We start from the raw sequence: 22,344 nt of genomic DNA on the forward strand, positions 1-22,344 counted from the left end.
GCAATAGGGTTTAAGACGTCTGGGAACAAGAACATCCTTCCGAAATAGGACTTTAAAACAAAGAACTACGCTAGACTCGGCCAGGGGGGTCCCACCCATGAATATTAAAGAAAATAACAACGGATATCCATAGCATAGGGTGGCCCTTCATTTAGTTTACTGTTTGGGGAGGGCATTTAACATGTTTAAATGTTAAAATATTTTATGTATAAATGTCGTTGTGAACTAACAACATAAATATTTGATTGCTTATTAACAAATAGACATAACAATTAAACTCAATTTCAAAATGTGGGCTATATCCGTGTTGATATTCAACAAAGAGAGCGCTTTCTCTGCAATAGTTAACCAATATTTGTTTAGTAGGGGAATATACATTGTTCTTTAGTTTTTGTTTTTGTTGAGTCATGGTGGTCCTTGCTAGCTTTATATTGAGCTGAACATATGCCTATATGAACCTATTCTTCTTAGTTAACAAAACAAATTCCAGGATCTCTATTCATGAGAATTAAAATTTTCGTTTTTTTTTATTAACTACATTTGATAAAATGTATTTTGCTCCTTCCATTTCTTCAACATTCCTATACTTTGTAAATGTATATTATACTTCCGTGAATCTGGAACACGTGGCCCTTTGTCATTCTGGAGGGGATCAGAAGGTTTCATTATGGTTTCTAGATTAGCCGAACTCGTCAGTAATACACTTAACTCATTCAAATTCTTAAAAAAAAAAAAAAAAAATTAAAACAGCACTTGTATGTTCACAATTGTTTAAAACATTCATACTTATTCATAGCCATACAGATTTTTTTTTTCTTTATGTTTTTCCACTCATAAGCAATAAGAGCTATAACTGAATATTTTTTTTAGTTGATAAAACCATTACTGGGCAAATTTTCGACAAATTCCTTGTCTAAGATTATCAAAACAGCAAAATATGAAATGTAAAAAATTAATGAAACTCAATACTTCAATAGAAAGGGGACTTTTCTATGTCTGGTCTGAAGTCCGTTGGTTCAATACGCTAGACATTGTCGCTTTCTTGCTCAGCAACTATAAAATATTGTTTAAAGTTACTGCAAAATTTCACTAGGTCTTAACCCCAGAGCTCTAGCGTACCTTGTTTTCTCCCTTGTATATGCCCTTAAAAGCCTAAAAGTCATTGGTCAAGTTTACAAGAGATTTATAACCATAAGAGCAATTACGAAACATATAGATATAAAGAAAACTTCGAAAACAGCACAAAAGCAAACAAAAATAATGTAAATAAATTAAAAACCCAATGTAACTGTAAAAAAAAACATTAATTAAAACGCACCATTTTCATTATCAACTGAAAAAAAAATAACGTTCCTATTGAAAAAAGGGATTTAAAAGAAAACAATAGCAGAAAAGGCACAAAAGCAAACAAAAATGAAGTAAACGATAATTGGAAAGGAGCCAAGAAACAGAACACCAAGCAAGATTGCCTCTAGTGAGTTTCTTACCAAATGATAGCATGCAGAGCTGATACCCGTTGAGCACTTTTGGAAGGTGATTTTGCCGGAGAACTTCAAGCAGAAAAGATGAAATATATATTCAAGAAAAGAGAACAAATAATAAAAAGGTCACGTTTAAGAATACAAAGACAATATCTGAAATGTCAGATTATTTATCCTTAGTACCCCCGGTACAAAGTTGGTGTCACCAATTACAAGAGTTGCTATTTTGACAGGGTAAAGGATAAATGTCAAGGACTATTGTCAATCCGTCAAAACAACTGGAGCATCAAGGAACCACTCTAAACGCCCTTATATTACTATGCTTCAAATGCTGTTTAAATTACTTTGGGAAACCTCAATTGGTTAAGATTTCCCACGGCCAGGTTGAACATGATTGGCTGTGTGAACATTCAACTAGATGTTGCTTAAAATAGTGTTATATTTGGTATTTACGAATGAAAGAACTTTGTTTGCTGGATATTTTGTATGGCCATATTAACAATACCCGAAAGCCCAATTTTCTGGTTGTCCATCAAATAGTGCTTTTTCTCTTTTGGAGGACCAGAATTTTCTCGTTTTTTCGTTCGAGGCCTTAGGTACCAGCTGCCAATGAAAATAGTAAAACACAATTAATCGCATTACTAAATCACATACAGAAGATATTAGGTAAGGCTATCCTTTGCCAATAGGGGAGGATAACCACGGTGAATTATGTGATATTCTTTAGAAACTCCTCATTTCTAGGCCCTATTTTGGAAACTACGGACCTACTGGGAAAAAACTATTTTGGCAAAATTAGAAATCTCTGGAGAACACACTAGTTCTCCAAAGAGCTCAAAATCTTCTTGTATTTTCTTTTATTTCGCCTGACAGCTACCATATAATTAGGTGACAGAAAAACTGCCTAATGCTGTTGTCAATCTTGTTACCTTTACAACTTCAATCAAGTAAGCATCTCTTGTTGTGTAGAATAGGTTATATCCAAAGTGCGTTCGAGCATCCCTTATTCGAGTGATTCGCTTAATAGTAAGTCACCCGGATGTAACCCGTAAAAGGTAACAACAAATATTTATCCAGCAAATTTTCAACTGAAATGCTATAGGCAACTAGAAGAGTAACAACATTAATCACGTGCACATCATTGTAAACATAGCTTATTTAGAAACCGCTGAAGGTGTGCCGCATTTCGCAAATACTATCTCTTTTTGTTCTCTTCATATAATTTCAAATATTCTTTCCATTTTTAAAAAGACTGAATTTTTTGCTTAAATATAAGGTCATTTATCCTCAGTTATCCTCAATTTTTCAGGGTTAGCAGGTGAAGTAATACCAAACTAATCCACACTGTTTTAAGTAGTTATCGTACTAACCAATGATTTGATTTACGTTGCGCGAAACGCTAAGGATAAGTGATTGGGCAAGTCAGATAAGCCATCTTGGAATGCTCGAACGCGTTGCCAGAGAAATTACGGTTAGTAAGACAAGAAACCATTACCGCTTTGAGTTAGCCAGAATAACGGCAAAAATGAGCGAAACTACAAATGGCTTTGATTCCCAAAAAACACCTAAAATTCAAAAGGAAGACGATGAAACTTAATTTTCTGCGCTGTGAAATGGGATATTTCTTCCAAAAATGTATACGGCAGTCCTTACTGTATGTATTTTTCTTTATTAGGGGGAGTAATTGTGCAGTATATTTTAGGCTTTTGAAACAAGTTACCAATTTTATAGGAGTCGTTCGCGATCAGCGAATAAAGTGGGGAAATATATCAATAAGAGGAAAAAGTGGCATCATTCTTTCTGCAAGGTGTTGGCTCAGAAATTAATTTTCTTTTTTTTTTTATGAGAGAATGTCTGATGAGTCATATTAATAGTCTGAGTAAAGTCACGCAGGGTTAAGTTGCTCTTTTTCTGAATATTAATAACTTTTTTTTCAAGATGATTCTCTTCAGCCAAATTTAGTCGCTATGATATAATTTTTATTCAGACACAACCATGGTTGACGAAGGAGGGAGAGAGGGGGCTACAAGATAAAAATTTGGGCTTTTGCAGAGTTAAATAGTATTTTATATTAATGTAATAACCCAAAATATTTAAAATGGCAAAATTCCCCTAAGGATGACTACACTTTTTTCAAAGAACTATCCAGTTTTGCACGTGGTTCATTTTTCGATCTCAAATACAACCAGTTTCCAAATATTGAACAAAAAACATCCATAATGGATAAAACAAAGTTCTATTCTATGATTTAAGGACTTTTTACTTGACACAAAAAAAAAGTATCTAACCAAAATAAAACACTGGGGAGCGGCTAGTACTCATTTGCTAATATTTTTCAAAGTGTCCCATAAGAATATCCTAGAATTTCATTTTTCTGTTAGACTTTGTTAAAAAGCAAGGGTTAAAAGCAACAGTTTCCAATGATTCCGGCTGGCTGGCATTTCTTAGAAGTAAAACCCGAAGGTCTCCCATTTCTATTTTCATTAGCAAAAGAACATTAGTAAATAGTTTCGATTTCTTATATGAGATACTGAAGCCTTATTTTCTATTTTTCCCTCTAGTCGGAAAAAAAAGTAAAAAAAAAGTTAAGGAGTCTTATGGAAACTTAAAGCAAAAACAGGTAATTGTTTCAAAACAAGCGAAATTGTGAGAACTAAACACACTGGAACACAATGTTAGTTACAAGTTTCAAATGCCAAACACTAGCTATAAGCCTTACTTCTTTAACTTCGCATATATAAAGGGTGGCTTCAATTAGACTATTCAATTAAATCTTAACTAGGTGAAAATATTAATTTGTAAATAAAAACCAAAATAAAGTTGTTTAAAGAACTTTTTTCATTTTAAAATAAAAGGATGTATAAGAAGTGGCTAAAGATTTTCGAGAGCCAGTGCTGGAGCACTTAGCATTAAATCCACGTTTCGATTGCTGGGTCTTTAGTTGGTTTTAATTTAGCAACAAGAAAATATTTTTGGCGAGGTTTCAAGAAGTGTTATTTTTAGAATAAGACCACGCAACTGAAACGTCAATTTAACGCCCTATGCGCCACTAGTGGCTCTGGAGAGTTTTTATTCTTTTTAATAATATGATTGGGTGATTAGTTTTATTCCTTAATTAATGAAATTGTTGTACCAAATATTCAAATTAAGAAAAGAGGAACTTAATTTGTTATCTCCCCCCCCCCCTCTATCCCAAGATGTGGGCATAAATCATAAATTGTGAAAAAATTAGGAAACTGTATTACGTAAATAGAATAAGCAGCAGTTGAAATAAAGGTACTTGTTAAATACAGCAACCACACTTGGATTTCTCTCTGTAATAAAACCGGTTTCTCTGTATATCTCTGTGTGCACTCTGAGATAAACAGCTTAGTCTGAGAGAGACAGGCAACTATAAAGGTATATTTTAATCAAATATTTAAAAATATAGAGTTGGTATTCTGGTAAGGTATTTGATATATTGCGTTCTGGGCGGGCTACTTTCCATAATTTCTCTGTTGTATTTTCCATAATTTTGCTGTTAAAACATTGTATTTTCATCATATTTTAACATATTTCATAATGATTAACCTAACTTCTCTTCTTGAGTACGGTCGCTGTATTTAACAAGTACCGAAAGAAATGAGAAGGATAAGTTCAAACCTGACTATTTGTTGGTTTTGTTCAACTTCATCACTATGAGGGTTTTCACCTGCAATGAGTTTGTTGGCCAATTCATCGCATTGCTTAAATCGTTCAGTTCCACTCTCGATCTTAAGTTTAAATTCATCAAACTTGCTCCGCAACAGCTGAAAAACAAAATAGAAGGTACTAAAAGTGTATATTTAATAACCAATTCCTAAGAGAAAAAATAATAACGCTGGCATTCTGCCAATACCAACCAACATTGAGGCTTCCTGTTGTGATTTTAAAGAAGCTAGTAGGTTAGAATTTTCAAAAGCCATGCTCAGGTTGGTACAAATAGGGATAGATAGCATCCAAGCATAGGTAAATTTGGTACGCGGAAGGAAAATAGCAATAGTAATAGGTTACTACAATTCTGCAGGCATTATCATCTAGATACGTTACCTAGTCAGAAAATGCCCCGCAAGTTAGGAAGATGATAGGATAAACAGCCTTATTGATTATGTTATTGTAAATTAAAAGACAGGCAGGATCCGTGCAAGACACTGGGGTATACATGACTACTGCTATTGATGTTAAAAGTAAAGATCACGATCTAGTGGTGTACAGAGTTTTTAAAGTTGAAACTCAGGAAGAATAGATATCTCCCAGGAATTTATGAGGCTGATAGACTCCAGATGAATATTTGAGTGAAACTTTTCAAGTTCCGCTGGATATGAAACTGGGGAGTTTAGGTCTTAACAATGTAGAAAATGGATGAAGTGTTTTTAGCAAAACGGTTGCGAAGGAGCAGAAGATGCCTTAGGGAGAAGAGGCAGAAATATAACTAAAAAATATTAGCAAAAGCACTCTAAGTTTGATAGAATAGAGAAGGGGTTAGAGAAGGAGTTATAGATCATACGAAAATAAATGGAAAGTAAGGAAAGTAGAGAAGGAATCAAAGTACAAGTCAAGGAGATCTAAAATAGAAGTTAAATGAAATTGCCGGCATTCTGGAGAGCCAGATGGCATAATAGCAAGACATTGTATAGTATGTTAATATATTGACAGGAAATGATCAGCCTGAACTTGTCTCGGTTAAAAATAGGAACATATGAACATTGCAACTGATGAGAGAGAAACACTTGACACTTTAGCATTGATGTACTACAAACTAAAAACCAATATCATTACTGATACTATAGCATTACCCTATAGGACTAGTAAAATTCAAAAGAAGCTCAACTTTAATTTAAAATAATTAGATTCCGATCAATAGTCTATTAATACTTTAATACACCTTGGAACTTTCGAAGTGCAGAAAGACTATATTTTTTCAAACAGTTGTTATTCATTGGAAAGTTTTTTGGATTAGATCACATGCTTGGATTAGTTTATTTTTTTATCCATCTTTGTTTATTGTTGTTTGAGGTGTATGAAGGAGTATAATGGAATATTTAGACTGTTATTTTTTGTTTTTTTTTTATTACGGATACTCCAGCAGCAGCGTAGGAAGGAATCATGTATGTATTTATTTGTATCATCAGTACTTGTTTCCTAATTAATTCATGATTTAATCACTATTAAGGAAATTTTTATTCCTGCTACGCTCCTAGGACAACTTGCTTTTGCAAATCCACGGGAAGGCTAGAAGATTTAGTTGCAAAATTTAAGCTGCTTACAAAATAATTTTATAAATATGTATACTTACACATTTCGCTATTTCACTATAATGAAAGAATCAGGTTTTATGTCCTCGCCTGAGTACGAATCAAAAATAAAATAAAAAATAAAAAAAGTAAACTCATCTAATTTTTTCTCATAGTTTGCAACAGTCGAGCAAGAAATTTGCTGGTGCAGTTTTAATAGTTTTGGAATTCATTCTGGATGAACACAGAAATAAACAAACATACACTTGATTTTAAACTTAAAATAGCAATAGGACTGACTTTGCCAGCTTTTAGTCACCTCTCTTCCCTCACTTGACCCATCGACTGTCACCAAAAACGGACTTGGGGCTTCGACTCTCTTAAAAATGCCTCAGTTTTCCCCTTCCGCTCCGTTCACATATTATGGTCAGTACCTCAGGGCTTCAGCTTTGACAATGACCTACTCATATAGTAACATCACAGTTCTAGGGTTTGGAAATGTTTCAAAACAGGGTTTTCAAACCAAGAGGTTTGAAATTGTAAGAAAGGAAACCTCGAGAAGGGCTTCCTGTGGTGGGTGGACGCCCTAATTACAGGAAAGGCAATTTCTTTTTTTTTATGGATTGTTTTTTCTTTTTGTAGCATATGGTGGTTTGAAGTGTATCCGGTTCGGTTGCCATTTAATCTTTCTTAAAGGAGTGTGGGTGACGTCTAAGGTTTAAAGTGATTTTTTTTTTGTAAAAGTTGTCGTTACAGACATGAGTGGAGATGGGTTGGAAAAAAGGTGGATACAAAACAGAGATATTAATAAAATTGTACTTGATCCATACAAACATTAAAAATAAATTCAAGGTCTAGATGTCAAAAAGTCAACTAACAATCAAATCAAATTGTGAATTTAGGCTCTTGACTGTGACAAAATTAGATGAAACAAAATCATGAAGGAAACTTACCAGCAAATGTTCATAATCCTGTCCAAAGTCTTCTGAAGTAGCTGTAACCATTTGTTCAACAATCCAAGCTTTAAGTGAATCCACTTCACGAAGATAATCATGTCGATTCATTGACTCAACAAGACGCTGACGACGCATTGTTGCCAACTTTTGGACATTCTTCATGGTTTGTTGTAAGTGCTCTTTTCGCTGCTCAATGGCTTTTGATTCGGGATGATTTTGTTCAATCATCTTCTGGCCTTGACTGCACAGCTCATTTATTAAACCACTATAGGCATCAAGTTCCAGCTCAATTGCCTGTAAGAATAATAATAATTGCATAGGTCTATCTATCTAAAAGACTTTTGCACAGCTGCCACAAAACATCTAGCCAAGAGAGTGACTTCCGTTTGCTCTATCATTACCCTCCAGTTTAAATATTTTTCTTCTTTGTAGTTTGTATCTTTCTTTTCTGTCTGCTTGTTTTGTTATTTGTGTGCATATAAATTATAATTTACCACAATTATTTAAAATGTCATAATTATGTATGACTGAATTTGTAAATACTTTACTTGAACTAAATGAATGAAGCTTAGGTTTAGGTTCAGGTTCGAAGGGGGCAGCGGAACTTCAAAAATGCAAAAATATACAAAATCATTGAAAAAATATCATAATCTTAACATTATTGGTGGGGAGGGGAATGTTGGTTTGATGGCATAGCCCGCCCCTCAGCCCCTTGTGCCTAGATAGGTTATATAATTATAGGACCTAAATATTTAAACTGCTTGTAATCAGCTAAAATATAAGTCACAAAGCTGATCCTTGTGTTATCTTGCCTTGGTCTGAAGACTCTTCCTCCCCCTTGCTGCTCACAAGCCAAGACAGACCAATATTATTTAAGGCATTCATAGCTTCTCTGTCAACTACCAAAAATTTATACCGATTTACAATTAAAACACGACCATAAATAAAGCTAGAGGGGAGAAAACAGTTGAAACCCCAGAGGAAGGGGGCAAAAATAAAAATCCCGGATGTAGAGTCGAAATATTTGGATTTTTTATTATTTAAAGTTTTTTTTTTTTATCTTTTCTTTTGTTCCACTGCCTTATTTAAATTAAACCCGTTTCTTCTCTCTTAATTTTTTGTATATGGAAAAGCAGAATCTAAGAAATCATTCAGGTTAGTATAAAAAAAAAAAGGTCATAAAAAACTAAACAAAGGACACTCATGACTAATTAGAAAGAAAATACTAGTCGACCAGAAAATAATTCAAAAGTCTTGCCTTGTGTTTAGTCAAAAATTTGATGGCGGATTCCGCATCTTTTCCATAATCTTTAGATGATAGAAGTTCTTGTCTTTCAGTTAGCCAGGATTCAATATCGCTTGCACCAGAAAAGAATTGTTGAACTCTTAGGGATAAGTCCAAATCTCTTCGACGTTTGGCAGACGCTTCTTTTAGCTCCTTCCAGGCAAATTCTAAATCTTTGCACATTTTTTCAATCTAAAAAGAAAAAAACAACAATATGCTTCTATTCACAAAATCACTAATGCATCAGTGGAGAACTGCAGGACATAAAGCCACAAGTGAATATGACTAAATACGCACAAAAATTTTATATAAATAAAAAGAAAGACGAAACTAGATACGGCATTTTGTATAAAAAAAAATATTACATTGCGTTCATTATTTTTTGGATGCACATTTTTGGGGCAACAGCCTTCACTCCCTTTGAAAAGCTTCTCTCTCGATTATTACCAATTTAGACTGATGTACAACTAAAACATGGCCACTGATAAAGGTAGAGGGGAGAAAGAAGCTGAAACCCCAGAGGGAGAGGGCAAAAATTACAACGTCACCAAAAATTGGGCAAAACTTCCGGTTGCCCTATCAATGAGCTTACAAATAAAAAGGAAGATTATCATATAGATGAAAAGAAAGCATTTTCATGGTTTAAGATATACAAAAAGAAAGGTGTTTTGTCAGTAGGCCTACTAATCGAATTATTCTGATACATACTTATGATTATTATTTAATGATATTAATGATTATAGATGACTATTTAGTGTTTGGATGGAAAAAACACAATTGACAATATGCTACTGTCCAATGATAATAAATTAATAAGGAATTTTCTGCCATTCGTGACAAATCAAAGGTCTGCATTTAGCCACGTTCAAACATTAACTTTAATATAAAAACAAACATTGACGATAAAAAAATTCACGAATTTTTAGAAAGCTAGATATAATTTCAATAAAAAAAAAAAAAAACGAATATCAACCAATTTTGTCAGGTGCCACAACAACCTTAAATGAGCTAATATAATTACACAACATAGTTACGTTCAGCGGGGGTAAAATCGTATTTTTTATATAATAAAATCAATAAAATTCAACATAATAGACATAAAATAATGCCAGCTTGAAGATTCAGAGTCATTAGTCTAAAGTTTGTATAAGCCATATCTGGTATTCAGTTATCGCATTTAGTTTTCCCTAGTTCTAGGTTTTAGAAATCAATTTCAATCATTTGTGTAGGATTTTCAGGCATTTGTGAAGGATCTATGCAATTTGTTGGTGATTTTATGGTATTGGTGTAGAATTTTTTGGGATTTGTGTAGGATTTTATGGCATTTGAGTAGGATTTTATGGGATTCGAGTAGAATTTCACGGCATTTGTGCAGGAAATATTCAGTGGTTGTCAGGCTTTCTTAAGGCTAATGTTCCCTGTGAATTTTTGGTATTTTATTTGTCTGCTTAAATACCTTTTTGTACTAAAACTGTAAGGAAGCAGTAAGTCTGCTTCCTTACAGTTTTAATACATAAACAGCAGACGATAATTTTGCTATCATCCAATAGCTGAGATTGAGTCCTATCCATCTGCCGAACTACATATTTTAAATTCGGTATGCAAAGTTTTTGAGATGGAAAACATATTGATTATTCGCTAAAAATTACTGTAAAAAGGACAAATTTCTTATTTTCTAAGGAGATTTATATCTCTAATAAAAATTTAATACAATATCGTAAGTCTAGCTCGGTGAATATATGGTTCTAAGACTATTGAACCAAATGATGTGAGTGTCTTGTTTTTTTTTTGTGTAAGTTACTGCTGCAGGATTGTTGCAAAATCACTTGTTTTAGTGTGAACATATACCTTAATAAAAAGTTCTTAACGCATGAGAGTAGCACCATCTGATTCCATATTTTTCGCAAATGATTCCCTTCGACAAGCATGCTTTCCATGACGCTAGAGAGATAAGTTGCCAACATTGATACGTAATTTCCTCAAAGATACGGATAAGTTGAGAAAAATTTTTACTACATAATAAGCCATTCTGGTGAATTCAAAATGTGAAAATACAGCTTACAAGATTCTGAATTTCTTCATCTAAGTATTAATTGTAGATCAGTTTCGAACTTTAAATTCTTATTGTTACATTTGCTTTGAGACTGTAAATTGCGTTTAATATTCTTTTTTTTCATTTAATACGCATTAGAGCTTTATTTTAAATGATCAAATGATTTTGGACGAACTATTGGGAAATCTTAAAATTCTCTAATTTTTAAATTGCTTGGACACTGTAAGTAAGGTTTGCTGCTTAATTTTTTAACATATTTTAGTGTGTTACTTCTAAATGGCAAATCATGGCAAATCAATTATTTAAAGTTACTGTTTGGCAATAACGGCCTATTCCAAAATTTTGCTTTAGCATGTGTTTTTAAAAAAGGGAACCAAGTCTTGTGATATGAACTCTAAGACTGAAAATTATATCCTAAAATATCAACAAAAATAACAAACAACCAAAATGAATTGAGCATAAAACTATTTAAAACTTTTGTCAACAATTCGTCGGAACATGATCTAATCATTTAAAATAAAATCCTAAAACCTATTAAATGAAAAAACAAACAAGAGTTTTAAACGCAATTTACAGTCTCAAAGAAATGAGCATAAAACTATATAAGGGGATAGGAAAGTGTCTTCAACCTAATACATCTGCATCATGCCTATTGCGTGTTTTAGACAATTAAAACAATTAGGCAGCCAATTTCCTTGTTTAACAACTAGCTTAATGGTCAAAGGAACCAAAATCTGATCCATATTCATTCTTCTAAACATTTATTTGTTTATAAATTTGCCTTCATTCCTTCTGTAGTTTTATGTCTACTTGAGAGTAAGAGTAAATATTAAATGAGGGTTATGCAGCCTTAACAGCTTTAACTTTTGGCAGAGATTTTATCCGTTTGGTTGAATTAAATAAAATCTTCATTGTTGTACCAAGATTCGTTTGAATATGAGTCACTTTGGAAACATTAGCTACTGATAAATCAAAGACAGGCAGGGAACTTTTAGTCTGAAACTAGCGAAAAAACTTGAATTTTGAACCAGTTGATTAGTTATAAAGTTTGATCAGCAAACCCGACTGATGTCCAATGGCGATAGAGTAAAATCCGTTAGGCACACAAACTTTCTAAGAGTGAGAATCTAGTGTCGTTCCAAAATGTTGCTGTATTGTTAACCTTTTTGGTATTTTCATTGAAAAGATGAAATAAAAACAAAACTGCCCTCCTTCCTATACGTTGAAAAATATATTTCGTCCCTATATTTTCATGAATAAGAGCCTTTATTCTAGAAAAATTACCTCCCCCCCTTTGATTTTGAAAAATATATTTTGCCCTCTCTCGACAGTTTCACGAATCGGGCCCCCTTTACAGAAAAATTTTTCTGACAAAATTTGTAAGAATGAGAATCTAGTGTCATTCCGAATATAAGGATTGCCAATCATTTTTAGACACAAGGTCTTTAATGAGGAGTCTAAAGGTATTCCATATATAATTAATTTTATCAGACTGGCAGTTAAAAAAAACAATCTAACCATTTCCTGATTATTCAATTATACAGCTAATAGTATAAAACATTTTAACAACTATCTAGAAAATTTAGGAACTTTTAAATCAGAGGGTAATTGAGGGAGGTAATTGGGGTGATTATGAAAATACCTTTTTTGGTATTTTGACAAAAAATTTGTTTTGCTCCCCTTTCCCCATATTTTCCTGAATTCGAGTCCCTATTCTAGATATGAGCCACTCAGAGACTAAATTGACTGAGGTAAACTCATCGAACAGAAAAAAAGAAAAAATCACAAAAACCTTATATTACAAGTTTCGATTTCAATTTGCTAGCATCTGATCAATATATCTAGTTAGAATTATATGGCGTATGCTCATGCGATTGTTTAATTTTTCAGAAAGTGCTTAAATAAAATTCAGAACAGATTAGAAAGACTTTAGAGTCCAATAGCTAATATGTTGCACATATTTGTTTCTAATTTCTTAGGCATTAATATTTATTCTTTTGGTAATATCTTTATAATAGTACAAAGTTTAGAGACAATCAGATATTTTAACGGTAAATAAAAAAAAAAACTTAGAAAATGTAGTTCGTCGTCAGGAATGGGTCATACCAGACAGGGTCAGCTATACTAACCTATACAATTATATGATTAATGGAATACTGCTTTATTGTTAGATGTTTCAAAGAAATTCATTGAACCAACTATAATACTTTATAATAATGACAGTAATAATAAACTTTATGACCTGTTTTTGAATAAGCTTAACAAAAAAGGTAGGAAAAAAATATAACCAAAAAAAGAGCAACAATATAGTACTAGCATGAGTAGGGTCAACCTCAGATAACAAATATAAAAGCAGAAAGAATGCACACAATAAACCTCAGTAAAAAAAAAAAAAAAAGATTCGGGTTTGGATTTCTGGTTTTTGTTTTGGGAGGAGGGAGGGAGGAAATTCAAGATGAATTTGGAATAAAGTGACAGCGAATAGTTTGCGGCTCTCTTACCAAGTTTAAAAAAATCATAATAAATGCGATAACACGTGCAGACAGACAGAAACATTATAGAGACAGGCAAGTAAAAAACGATTAAGATTTGACATACAGCCATCTCTGAGTCCATAGCTGTGACGAGCACCAAAATGTTGAATAAGAGAAATACAGATCTATTTAAGGTTGTACGCTATTCATATCCTTAGTTTTACAATGTTAATAGAAGGTGTAAGATTACGTTCATTCAGTTTTATAGAAATATGTAAAGCCTTATGAGAACATCAATCAAGTACAAATACGCCATTTAAACAAAACTCATTGTAAACTACTGGATGACAAACCAACTTAAAATATGCATTAATTAAAATAAATTCAACACACTAAAAAAGATCGATACGTGAATTTGATATGTCGATTGATTATTGCTAAAGTTTTGTCTATGATGGGACTTGGTATTAGATAACTTTTGCTTTTACTTTAACTTTCGCTATTACTAATAAGTTTAACGATTTTTCCTCAATGCTTAATTGTAATTAAGCTGACGGTTATATTGGTTTAGTTTTTAATTTGTTTTAGTTACAATTAAGTCAAATTACCTGTTCCTTTTCTGGATTACCCTCTTCAACCAGTTTCTTTCCGCTCTCTAAAGTGTTATCGATTACAGCTTGGTGGCCCAAAATTTCACTTTCGGTTTTCTTATGCTTTTTATCAAGCATTTGTGCCTGGTAAAGGTCATGACCTATTACCTCAGACTGCACTGCGGTCATATGCTCTTGTATCCACTGCATTTCAGCTTCAACTGTGAAGCGAAATTGGTGGAACTTCTTCGATTCTTCTAAAATTAGTCGCCGACTGGTGATAGGATCTTGAAGGTTGCAGATTCTGAAACAGTTAATTATGTGTATTAGAGATAACCGTTTTTAATTATTCTTAATCTATTATCATTTATTTTACATTTTTATCAAATAAAGTCAGCGTTTTCATTTGCCAAAGATTAACATTTTGCTTCACAACAGGGCGATGGTAATATTAAATGAAGTTAAGGGCAATTACATCTTCTTTCACATCCAACGCTGTCAAATACTGAGATACGAGCAAATACAAAAGGAATTTGAGGTTGTTGCGGAAAGATAAACTGAAATGGAGCTTGCCATACGAACGAAACATTATGAGTCAAAATTAACTTTGGCAACGAAGTTCCAGACAGTGTTTCACAATCCTAAACATGTCCTGGAGATATACTGCGCTATTATTAACAGACATCACTACTGTTTTTCCCCCACTTTTCCATGTCGTGACATCCGAGTAAACCTGCATGTTCGATTTATGGTTGAGATTTTTTCATATTCCATCCAGTTCGTTTTTTTCTTCTTTTTTTTTATGCACCGCATCCTATTTATCACTCGCAGAAATGACAGCGTTTGGAAAATTTGGCTTCAGCTATCCACCTTATTTCCACTTATTTTAGGACCCACAAAGAGAGAAATCGTTTTTTTATATACATAAAATTTAGTCTTTCATATTAATAAAGGAAATTGAAAAGCACGAGGGAACTAAATGCCAAAAATAAATTGAATAGACACATCACTACTGTTTTCCCCCACTTTTCCATGTCGTGATATCCAAGTAAACCTGCATGTTCGATTTACGGCTGAGCTTTTTTTCATATTCCATCTAGTTCTGAGTTGTTTATATATATATATATATATATATATATATATATATATACATATATATATATATATACACTGTATCATTTTTATTAATCGCAGAAATGACAGCGTTTGGAAAATTTGGCTTCTGCTATCCACCTTATTTCCGCTTATCTTGGAACCCAGAAAGAGAGAAATCTTTTTTTTTATACAAACATTTAGTCGTTCATATTAATAAAAGAAATTGAAAAGCCCGAGGGAACTAAATACCAAAAATAAATTGAATAGAATTCAAGAAAAAACATATCTTAGCAAACAATAAACATAACCTATTTCTCTAACAAACTGTAATGTAACATTATACTTAACCTACTAATCCTACGTTTAATAAAATTTATTTTCTCGCTTTCCCCCCCCCCAAAAAAAAACACAGTTTGGAAGTAATCTGGCAACTGGGACCTATTCTTAGTTACACAGGGAGCACCCAAGCCCCATTTACTTTAGGAAGTCTAATTTTTGTTGAAAACTTGGAAGCTCTGGGTAATCACAGATTAATAAACAAAAAGAAACGCCAGGCAAGTAAATTGGAGTAAATCCAAATGGGAGGACTATCTTCCGTGTCACTCAATCGTAGCATCCGATAACGATTTTCAAGTCGATCAGAGTCTAGTCTATCCTTTCAACCAATCACTGCTAAGCACACACTCTTTACAGGTAAAAAAAAAAAGAAACACCGTACGTGTCTGCTCATTAATCTATAGCCTACTTTAAAACTAACTAAAATTCAGACAAAAAAAAAGTCTTTCAACTGTTGAATTTCGAATGTGTAAATGTGTCGAATGTAGCAACATTAAAACTTAAAACGAACAGAAATTACTCCGTATATGAAAGGGGCTTTTCCTCCTCAACGCCCCACTCTTTACGCTAAAGTTTCTTACTGTTTTAACAATAGAGTTAAGAGAAAGAGTCAAACTTTAGCGTAAAGAGCGGGGCGTTGAGGAGGAAAAGCCCCTTTCATATACGGAGTAATTTCTGTTCGTTTTAAGTTTTAATATTGCTCCTTACTTTCATTTAAAAAAAACTTTTTTTTTATTTATCAAAGTTTAGACCAAACCCTCGGTTTCTCCTTGTAGATTTTAACTTTGCCACATTTCACAAAGAGTGCGAAAAAAAGGAACCGACAGCCCTGTATTTTATAAAAAAATCAGATCTCTTTTATTTTTTCCATTGAACTTCCATGCATAGTTGCGATATATACACTAGCTTTGCAGTAGCACAATTTTTTTTAGGAATAATATTCAATTTTTTAAAGCCCAAAAACAACGCTTATGGTTACAAAACAAGGCTTGAAGCACAAACTTTCATTTTATATCTCAACATGGGCTTCCTATTTATCTCAAACAGCTTCACTAATAACCAAAGATCCTATAGCACGTGACATCAAATCGATAAGATTGCATTGAGAAACCGAGATAATTTATATATTCGGGTGTGTGTGTGTGGGGGGGGGGGTATACATGACTCACAATATTAGCAATCTGTCATAGGCATTGGCTACAGGTAGTCAAATATTAAGACTGCGTTTACAGAACATAGGGTGAATTCTGCCCAAGGTCGCATCCAGGGGGTTAGGGGGGTTTGACCTCCCCCGCCTGAAATATTTGTCTGACTCGTAAAAACGTAAAAAAATGAATATAAAGAAACCCGAAGTTTGTGTATCCCCCCCCCAAAAAAAAAAACTCGTGTAACCCTCTCCTGCCCATAAAGGAAAGACGTATGAAGATCCGTTAAAGCAACGCTAGTTAGTTTATATTCTATAGCCCGCTAAGCTCTTTGACCAAGACTGACTCGCCATTTGAGTTTACTTTACTAATAGATATAACTTTACCTTTGTTTAATACTTTGTCCTTCTTTTTGTATATTGACAGCATCAAAATGACCCTCAACTGCCAGCTCATCACCAAGAGCAATGATGTCACTAGACTTATCGTCCCACTGACGAAGATCGTTTTCAAGCTGTTGATGCCTCTTCAGCAAATCTTTACTGCTTCTAACATCCTTCGGTAGCTCCTCAGTGATAAGCGATTCTTCAATCTCAGCTATTCTCGCTCGGGCTATATCTAGATCCCTAAAATAATAACTAAACTAAGAAACAAAATTTATGCATCAAAAATCGCCCTCCCATTAGACCTCAGCTGCTACCACACCCACCGTTACCACTTCAGTGTATTATTATTTATTTTTGTTTTTCTCCCAGAGTCACTTTATAGGGAAGGGTTGGTCGTAAAAACTTTGAAGGGGGCTCATCTGATTAGCAATCAAAAATTCTAGTGGCCTTTCTAAGAGTCGAAAGTAACTGGAGGGCCACCAGCCCCCCCCCCCCTCCCAGCTCCCCCATGCTCTATTTTCCCCAAATCCATCAGATCAAAATTTTGAGATAGCCATTTTTTTCTAAATAGTCCAACGGTCAAATATTTATGCCTCCAGGATTGACCCCCCCCAGCCGCCAGGTCGATGGCTATAAGTTATGCAAGTTGTTCATTATTAACATAAAAGGATTTTAATTAGAAAATAGGACATTTTTGATCCAGGGTCTCCAAAAAGGCTTAAGGTAGTAAGATGGAACTTTCAGGAAATACTGAGATAGATGCCAAACACAACCAAAACACACTATGTGCATGCTGGTTATGAAAAGGGAATATCAGCAATATCTAAAGAACAACTGAGGGTATTAAGTTGTAACTTTCAAAGTATGTTGAGGCGATGTCAAATATAGATCTGGAGGGCAAGCAACCCGTGCCCTTCCCTACCCTTTTTAGATCCATCCTCTGCTCAACACTGATCAAAATTTGGAAACTCATTTTGTTCAAACTAGTCAAAAGGCCTAATAACTATACTTCTAGGGATGTCATCCTTCCCCCATAGCCCTGGCGCAAGAATTGTAAATTATAAGGATTGAAAATCAATAGGAAAAGGAGGAATATTTAACTCTAGGTGTGTTTGAAAAGGCTAAGGGTACTAAGGTAAAACTTCGGGAAATGTTGAGGGGAATGTTAAACTAAATCAAAAGATACTTTGTGCATCCAGTTTATCAAAAAGGCGTATCTGAATTATCTCAAGAACACTTGAGGGCAATAAGTTTAAACTTTAGGTGCACATTGAGGAGGATGTTAAATAATGGTCGGAAAACAGCCAGTCCCCCTCCCATTCCCTTCTAAGCTGCGCTCCAAAGATATCTAATCAAGATTTTGGAATAGCCATCTTGTTCAAAAAAATTGAAAAGTCACATAACTTTATATTCAGAGATGAAATAACCCTCCACAGCCCCTAGGGCAAGTGTTGTAAGTTATATAAGCAGCCCATTGTTTATATATAATGTTCATTATTGGGAAAAAGGGTCATGTCATGTGTCTCCTAGAAGACTAATAGTGTTAAGGTAAAACTTCTAGACAAATACTGATGGGGATATCAAATAAAATCAAAACACAATATGTAGGAGTTTTTTTTAACAGGAGACAGCAGGAATATCTAAGGAGCAGCTAAGGTTATTGAGTTTAAGTTTTAAGGTATATTGATAGGGATGGTGAAAAGGGACGGAGCCCTGTCCCTCTTGCCATTTTAGATGCCCTACTTAACAATGATAGAGATCTTGAAAAGCCATTTTATTCAAATTAGTTTCAACGTCTAATAGCCACGCCTGGGGATACCACGCCCCCAAAGGCCCCAAGGCAAGGAATGACAATTATGCGATTTGTCAAATTTTGGAGGCAAAATTTCGGGAAATGTTGAGGGGTATGTTTAGCTAAATCAAAAGTAATAATCTGCATCCAAGTCATCAAACAGGCATATCTGCAATATCTTAGAAACCGGTATGGGTATTAAGTCGAAACTTTCAGAGCCACTACAACCATTTCTACTATTGCAGCTGCGAGTGAGACTGGTTACGACTGCAGCTATGACTGCTTCTAATTGTGACAACTTCCAACTGTGACTGCGACTGCTTGCAACTGCCATCATATCTAGTAGTGACTACTTTCAGGGAATGTTGAAGGGGGTGCTGAACTTCGAAACTTTCATGTTGAAGAAAAAACATGACTTTGGTGTTTTGAAACTTTGCTGAAATTTTGATGTTGAAAAAAAAAGGACATTGATCTTGAAATGGGGAATGTTCAAAAACTTGAAATTATGGCAATCAAAAACGAACTGAAATTAATTAAAAAACTTTCAGCTTTATCTTGTTGTATTTCTTATTATGTCGTTTCACGGAGGGGAATTACATAGACTTGTGGTTTAATTTATTCTGGCCAATGAGCCCTGTTTTCTAATTGTATCTTCTCTAATATTTCAAGCCTTCATCCGACTGACAGATATATTGTTTCTTTTTAATTGCAGTAGCTATTTCTTCCTTTGTTGAATTAATTTAAAAAACTTTTTCGAAAAAGAAGTTTTTTCAAAGAAAAGTAAAGAGCCACATTACACATAAGACCAGCAGAAATAAATTCCTGTAATAACTCAAGCTCGAAACGAACCGAAATTACAGTTAAAGAATAAATGAAATCCAAAACGAACAGAATTTAAACAAACAATCATAGCAAACATACAGATAATAGGTACAGCTATAAATAGATAAATGAATCTTAAAACGAGTAAAAATTCAACTGAATATTCGAGTCAAACTTAAAACAAACAAAAAGTATTACAAGCAGGAGTTTTGCTATAGGCCCCTTCCCCTACTCCTCCTTGACCATAAAAGTCAAAAGCATACTGCGTCATTTGCACTTTACTGAAAAAAAATAATATAACTAATATTTTCTTTTATATTTACAATAAGGACATTTGCCGAAGGATACCTTACCGCAAGGGCTGACACCTTACCACACCACAAGGATTGAAATATAAATCATATTTTTTTCAATGTTAGAACTCTTAGTTATTTTTGTGTTATTCCTCATTTATTCTTTATCATAAATTAAGCATAGATAAGAGACCAAGAGAACGACGAAAAAATGAATAAAGATAAACTTTCAAACCCCCAGAAATATTAATAAAGGAAAATGTAAAAAAAATACTTTTACAAAAAAGTTTTTCTTAAAAAAAAACATGAAAAATGAAAGCTTTAACACAGCTAAAGTTTTCTTTATATAAAAAAATCTTTTGAAAAACGAAAGCTTTTTTTATAATAGACAGCAACTACTATTAAAAACTATAAATATTGGCAAAAATATTGAATATTTCCAACCACCTTCTTAAGCAACTCTTCTCAACGGCATTGGCAGTTAAAACAGCAAACGTAGAAGGAGAGAACGAAAAATCTCTAATTATAGACGACTAACATTGAACAACATGAAAACTTCAAACGAAAACGCCGGAGACTTAGTCTCAGTATGTAGAGAATGTTGATAAGGGAATTATCTACTGACAAAGAGAGATTATTTACTAACTCCGACCCCAATAGTGTTTGCTAAAATCTCTAAAAGTATGAATATTAAAAAAATACTGAACATTTCAAACAACTTCCAGAGCCCTTTCACAACGGCAGTTAGAAAAGCTAACGAAGAAAAGAGAAAGAAAAATAAATCCAGATATAATTTGAACAAACCAGAAAATTCAACCTAAGACGCCAAAAACTTTGTTACAGCTTGTAGGCAATGTTGGCAAGAGAATTTATCTACTGGTAAAGAGGGATCACCTATTGACTACGAGAAAAAAGAAGGTTACCTGTTGTATGCCTGCTGTGCAGCAGCTTGTCTCAACTTCTTGCCTTTTTCCTCTGAGGCGGCCACGACATTTTCCCAGGCATTCTTCAAGTTTTCTAAGGTCGTACTAATGTCTGCTGCTCGGTAATTTTCCTTGGAGATTAAATTTTGGCCAGCCTAAATATAAAGTGCTTTTATACTTAAGACTTCTCAAACAAACAGGTTGCTTGTTCTATTTTCAAACTCTTTAATGTTCACTAATCAGTATGCAATACTGAGAGAGGGTTTAGCGTTGAAGAACAAGTTCTGTATTGATCCTGCAAAATTGGCTGCTCAAGCAACCAAGAACCAGAATATTGCATAATCGTACAAAATGTTAAAAAGCTACACAATCAATTAATACACAGCGTTTTAATTACGCAGCTATGAAGTCTTATAATTCAACTTCAAAAAATTAAATTCGTACGTCCAGAGGATTGAAGATGTTCTAAAAAGGGCACGTAAGACCTTGAAAATAAGACACTGAAGAGCACCAATACCCCTCCACAAGATTGTCATGTTACAAAAACGTATCTTAAATACCTGATCTTTTGTCTAGTGTAGTAGAGATTTTCTTTTAATTTTGGCAAAAAGATCCTAAATAATAGTAAATTAGTTACTCCAAGACACAAACTATGTATTTATTTACTTTTATTGCTTGACTTGACTTCTACGGCTTTTCTATTATTTTTTTTTTAACCCGATATATTCGTAAAGATGATTAAATGAAAGCTGAAGGAGGAGGAAAAATTAGAAAAATTGAAGTATTTTTAACTTACGAGTGGGCGATCGAATCTTAATGAATTTTGATATTTAGAAGGACCTCGTGACTCAGAGCTCTTATTTTAAATTCCGACCGGCATAAAGCCTCTGATTTTCCTTTCAAAGCAATCTATTGATTCTTAGAATTTTCTTTGAGCTTATACCATATGAGCTCTTGGCTCTTCCGACCTCGTTACAAGTGCCATGTGAGCTCTTAGCTCTTGTTCTTTTCATTTTTTTCTGGAAAAAGAAATTCTAAAACACATGCAAACACAACTTACCTATTGAAAATTGGAATTCATTATTTGAGTTTATATATATATATATATATATATATATATATATATGTATATATATATATATATATATATATATATATATATATATATATATATATATATACATATATATATATATATATATATATATATATATATATATATATATATATATATATATATATATATATATATATATATATATATATATATATATATATATATATATAAACTCAAATAATGAATTCCAATTTTCAATAGGTAAGTTGTATTTGCATGTGTTTTAGAATTTCTTTTTCCAGAAAAAATGAAAAGAACAAGAGCTAAGAGCTCACATGGCACTTGTAACGAGGTCGGAAGAGCCAAGAGCTCATATGGTATAAATGCCTGGATCCCGATCCAGG

At 33.4% G+C, this 22,344-nt stretch overlaps 1 protein-coding gene across 1 annotated transcript in view; it reads right to left on the reverse strand.

Annotated features, from left to right (window-relative positions):
* The window catches only part of LOC136026346 (spectrin beta chain, non-erythrocytic 1-like), a gene marked incomplete in the record, with an annotated part of 229,939 nt that overhangs the window by 83,968 nt on the left and 123,627 nt on the right, over window positions 1-22,344 (reverse strand). The window contains 7 exon segments of the mRNA XM_065702858.1: window positions 1,488-1,550; window positions 5,124-5,269; window positions 7,687-7,983; window positions 8,948-9,166; window positions 14,110-14,395; window positions 17,054-17,293; window positions 20,884-21,038. Of these exon segments, the coding sequence (XP_065558930.1) occupies window positions 1,488-1,550; window positions 5,124-5,269; window positions 7,687-7,983; window positions 8,948-9,166; window positions 14,110-14,395; window positions 17,054-17,293; window positions 20,884-21,038 (1,406 nt within the window).

The sequence above is a fragment of the Artemia franciscana genome, chromosome 4 (genome assembly GCF_032884065.1).
Source record: "Artemia franciscana chromosome 4, ASM3288406v1, whole genome shotgun sequence".
Classification (NCBI taxonomy): Eukaryota; Metazoa; Arthropoda; class Branchiopoda; order Anostraca; family Artemiidae; genus Artemia; species Artemia franciscana.